Genomic DNA, 5,560 nt, shown 5'->3' on the forward strand with positions numbered 1-5,560 from the left:
CTTTTTTCAGAACGTTAAAATAGTTTTAGTGCCTGATCGTAAATATAAAACGTTAAGCATTTTTTAAGCATGCAAACCCATATAGAATCATTATATCAGTCATATTTGCCATAAAATAATAGTGGTTATTTGTATCAGCAAAAATACCTTACAATTTTTTAATTTAATTAAAAAAAAATGTATTTAAAAATCTTTTTTACAATTTTAATTTAGCCTGTTTATAATGTTTCTACTAGTTAAAACATCCTGAATTGTCATTCGAAGTCAGTTTTTTAACAGGTTGTACTATACCGTGTAGAAATTGTTTTTAAAATTGCTCTTCGCATGCATCTCTGATTAATTGCACGCACACATACATGCACTCATTCGCATGCGTAGATGCACACGGATTGATATGCTTGTTCTCTGGACGCTGATGTTTGTTTGCGATGAAAGGAATATTTGCTTCTGCAGGCTGGATGAAATGTGACGCATCGTAATCCCGGTGACAGCTGCGGAAAGATGAGCCACAGACAAGACAGAAAGAGAGAGAGACAGGCAGTGAACATGATTAGAAGGACTGCGCCGTGACTCAACCAGACGCATAAAAAACAAGACGGGAATGGAGACTGGAAACTTTCTCGCTGCGTCAAACTTCCTCTTTTAAAGCCCTAAACGGAGTGTTTTTGTCTCTAGTGCTTCAGTAATGTGTTGTACCGCCATCCCCGAAGTGTCGTCCTTCCTCTCAGGCGAGGTTACGGCAGGTTAACCGCCACCTGAGGCTTAGAGAGACTGAAGGGCCCGCGGCCCTCGCAGACCTTTGGGGAAAACGGCACCCGTGGATCATTTATAGACTCGCTTGTGTGCATGAGTGCTGTCAATCACAGCCACTTCCTGTCTGTCACTTCCTGATGTTGATCTCTGGCAGACTAGAGGAGATGTCTGACCCTCCGAACTGAGCTTGAGAACCGTAGACCTATGCGTTTGAGTGTATTTATGTGCATGAAAGACAAACAGAAGGACGCAGCGTGTGTGTTTCTAAGTTGCTCGTGGCAATGGGGAGTTCTGCGTCGTCTCTGACCACGGACAGAGAATCAGATCACGGGTTCAGCACGGCTCCGTTCCCGCCGGCCGCTCCGATGGGCTGGCTCAGGACTAGCCACAGCAGTCCGGTGTGGGGAACCACTTTCATCACACGCCAGCAGCAGCAGCAGCCTATCCCACATAGAGAGCGCAGGTAAACACGTGCATGCGCCAGCATCGCCTCATCAGGGGATTTAAGGTCAACATGATGTCAGATTGACTATTTACACGCTCAAACAAAAGTTTAGGCCTAAATTTAAGATTTATGCATTTGAAGTGCATGCACTTGGATAACACAGTTTTAATATAACTAATAAACCTAGTGTGATAAATATTTGTCAGTCATGCATCAGTGAAACTGATATAGTGGCATAGTTTGATTTTATTTCAATCAAAATACATTCATTCAAATTGAATTGTGAAAACAATTAACATTTATTCAGTTAAAAAGTTTGAACATGGAACAAGCAATATTCAGTTAGTTAAACAAATTGGACTTATTAATGATAAATATATAAAGTTGGTTATTGTGTATTTTAAAGCACATTTAGTTTATCAGTGCTATTACAGAAATCTGACCTGTCTGTTTTATATATGCATCACATTAAGTTTATTAGTTTGTTAAAACTGTAGTCCAAATGCATGGAAATGTAATTCAATGACATAAATCTTAAATTTAGGCCTAAATATATTTTGAGTGCACGTTCCTGGTGGTTTTGTGAGCGTTTCATCTGTGCATGTTATTCTGAAGGAAATGTTCACCCACCGTTCAATAATTTCTTGATAAATAAGATCAAATTCCATCCTAGATTTCATTTGGAAATGTGTAAAATGAGTTGAGAATGCAATTTCGAGTTTAATCAGAAGTTCGTTTTTTTTTACTCTGGGTTGTTGGTTCATTTTTAACTACCATTCAAAAGGTTTTTTTTTTTTTTGGAAAGAAATGAATACTTTTATTCTGCAAGGACTAATTAAATTGATCAAAAGTGACGGTAGGGGCATTTATAATGTTACAAAAGATTTCTATTTCAAGAAGTATCACAGATTCCACACAAATATGAAGAAGCACGGCTGTTTTCAACATTGATAATGATCAGAAATGTTTCCTGAGCAGTAAATCAGCATATTAGAATGATTTCTGAAGATCATGTGACACTGAAGACTGGAGTAATGATGCTGAAAATTCAGGTTTGATCACAGGAATAAATTATATATTACATTATAAAACAGCTATTTTAAATTGTAATAATATTTCACAATTTTACTGTATTTTTGATCAAATAAATGTAGCCTTGGTGAGCATAAGACACTCATTTTAAAAACATTACAAATCAAACACTAGTGTATGTAGTGCAGTAGGATCATGTTTAATGGCGTGTGTGTCAATACAGTGTATAGCTGAAACATCTTGGACAGATTCTGTGTGTGTGTGTGTGATAAGCAGATGGTCTGGTTTTAGCAGATGGATCTGCAGCCACTCCGACTGAAGGCATCTTTTTACTAGAGGATTTTCCCTTTAACGCTGTTTGCCAGGGGCACCCCGTGAACCCATGAGGTTTCGTGTGTGTGTGTGCATGTTGATAACACGCATCTTTGGCGTTCTTCTCTGTTTCACAGATGTTAATCATGTTTGCGTTACATGTTGAGGGAGGTGTGGTGGAGCTGAATCACCAGCATGTACGCTGATGTTCATTTAAAGCGATAGTTCATTCAAAAAGGAAAATTTGGTCATCATTTTCTCACCCAAATCTGTGAGGCTTTTATTTTCTTGGATCACAATAGCAAATGTTCAGTAGATTGTTCACACTGCTCTTTTGCATGCAATTAAAGTGAATGGGAAGAAGTATTGCTGTGCATCAAAAATGGCAATTTGCTAAATTTGTAATGAAAGAAAGTGCCTCAAGACAAAGTTTCTTATCATCCAATCATCAAACATCATTGCTTCTTGATGTCTTGTCATTGCCATCTTTGAGTCGTCTGTGTGTGTGTGTGTGTGTGTGTGGAACTTATTTATACAAATACACATATATATATATATATATATATTTATATACTGTGTCCAGCCTCATTGACTGTCTTTGTATGTCAAAAAGAAGGCCCTAAAATGCTTTTGGGAGTACATAAGTGTGATTAAATTATGACAGAAGTTAAATTTTTGCCTAAGCTATGCTGGTACATTGAAATCAGTCAATCACAATTGAAGTCATTTGCATAAAGAAGTATTCACTGCGCAGTAGTGAAATGACCTGTTTAATGTTAAGGCTCAGCAAGAGGGTGGAAAACGCTCATAAAGTATAAAATTACCACAAGAAACCTTGGCTGTGATTGTAAGTGAACCTAAGGGACAGAAATTAAAAAAGCTAGTGTACAATATTTAACCGAGTTAACCGATCCATCCGAGCATACGATGTAAAGAAAACAGCGGTTCAGCTGTCAGGCTTGTAGAAATGTCCGTTTTTTTCCCACAGCACCATCTGCTGTACGCGGCTGTTCATTTACAAAAGTTCAGCTGTCACCGACCTTTTTAACAACTGACACGCCACAGACAGACTCAACGGGGCAGCCGCGCTCAAACAACTCTCCGCTGGAGTCACATGGTGCAGGACGAGGCGCGTATGAATTATTCTTACTGCTAAAACAATTCCGTCATATTATTTTTATAAGGACTGAGCTGTGCAAGAACTCCACATGTCCTTGTGTTATTTTTTTAAAGGGGTCATATGATGCTGCTAAAAAGAACATTATTTTGTGTATTTGGTGTAATGAAATGTGTTTATGCGGTTTAAAGTAAAAAAAAAAACATTATTTTCCACATACTGTACATTATTGTTTCTCCTCTATGCCCCGCCTTCTGAAACGCGTCGATTTTTACAAAACTAATCGGTCTGAAAAGCGAGGTGTGCTCTGATTAGCCAGCTATCCAGTGCGTTGTGATTGACCGAATACCTCAAGCGTGTGACGGAAATGTTACGCCCCTCACCATACTGTGTTGATGCCGTGTCCCGGCCGGAGCAACGACACAAAAACATGAAAACCCATTACAAACGAGGCATTTGTTGCATCCAGTGGGGACATAAATCATGGTGCAGGACGAGGCGCGTATGAATTATTCTTACTGCTAAAACAATTCCGTCATATTATTTTTATAAGGACTGAGCAGTACAAGAACTCCACATGTCCTTGTGTTATTTTTTTAAAGGATTTCTCGTGTTAACAGAATCCAGGCAGCTTCAGAATCACTTTATGTAATGCCTTTCCATCCGCGTCAAATTGTAAGCTGTTTCTGTGTTCAGACTCTTTTTACAAATCCATGAGGGTCAACTAGTGCCCAACATCCTATAGTGGATTAGTCAATTCAACTGTTAATGTAATTTTTCTTCATATTTGATATTTTTAGTTGCAGTGCTTAAATAAGCTTTTTTTTTTGTCTAATAAGAGTGTAGCACCGTGTTTAAATACAGTTTTTACCATTTTGAAATAATTTAAATTAACTTTAAATTAAATAATAATATTATATAATAAACAGTGAAACTGAATTTTATAAAGTTATTTATTATTTTATATTATGATGTTTTTATAAAGTGTATATATGTATATTATTTACAACATTCTATACTTTATTAGTTGAAATATAATCTATTTTAAATTAAATTGTTTAAACTAATACATAACTAATATATTTTAGCCAAAAATTGTATCGATTTTTTTTTCTGTTTGTAAATTATGTATAATGTTTTTTTTTATCCTATTAATTTGTTTATTTACCTATTTTTTTAATGACCTATTTGCCAGATTTTACTAATAAATAGTTTTAAGCGCTGTTCACACGAAGAACGATAACTATAAAGATAACGATAAAGATATAGTTCTAAAAATCATTCTCAATATTAAAGAATAGCAGAGTCCACACCAGAACTATAACGATAAAGGCACAGAGAAACAATATCCTTGGAATAATTTTCAGTAGGGATGCTCCGATCGATCGGCCGGAGATCGGTATCGGCCGATAATCACATTTTATGACTCGATCGGTACTCACTAACTTGGCCGATCTCACGAACCGATCACAATTTGATGACGTCAACGCGTGACGACGTACATGATGTGTGGGGACATAAATGATTTGGCGCCACAGTCATGTCATAGCTGGTGTGGAAATGCTATGACGTTTCGAGAAACAATGAAAAATTCGCTATTTGTCTCGTATGTTTTGCATAATGATATGATAAATAGGCCTAGATGGTTCATTTTTAACAGCAGATTCAGTGACGTTAGAGCTGATCTGCGCCTCACTGCAAGCGTCTGCGACGCGTTACGGCTCCATGGGAACCGAAGCTGATCGCGGCCGATCTAGTCAGTGCTTGTGTTTATGAGCCAGCCGCGGCACGTTTCTGAAGCGGCTCTCCGCGCTGCTTGGCTAAACATAGTCTTTTGTGAGTTGTCACAGCGTAGAGGACGGAACAAAACCTCGTCGGAGCCGTAAGGGATAACGGTAACA

The 5,560-nt window shown here is 37.7% G+C and overlaps 1 protein-coding gene across 1 annotated transcript in view; it reads left to right on the plus strand.

The window, feature by feature from the left end:
* The first annotated feature begins 309 nt into the window (after nucleotides 1-309).
* LOC107754538 (calpain-15-like) overlaps nucleotides 310-5,560 on the plus strand; it is a 26,035-nt gene continuing 20,784 nt past the window's right edge. The window contains exon 1 of the mRNA XM_016571052.1: nucleotides 310-1,216. Coding sequence (XP_016426538.1) covers nucleotides 1,035-1,216 — 182 coding nt within the window. The 5' untranslated portion in view covers nucleotides 310-1,034. The remainder of the gene's footprint in view (nucleotides 1,217-5,560) is intronic.

The sequence above is a fragment of the Sinocyclocheilus rhinocerous genome, unplaced genomic scaffold, assembly GCF_001515625.1.
Source record: "Sinocyclocheilus rhinocerous isolate Xijiao unplaced genomic scaffold, SAMN03320098_v1.1 scaffold2116, whole genome shotgun sequence".
Lineage (NCBI taxonomy): Eukaryota > Metazoa > Chordata > Actinopteri > Cypriniformes > Cyprinidae > Sinocyclocheilus > Sinocyclocheilus rhinocerous.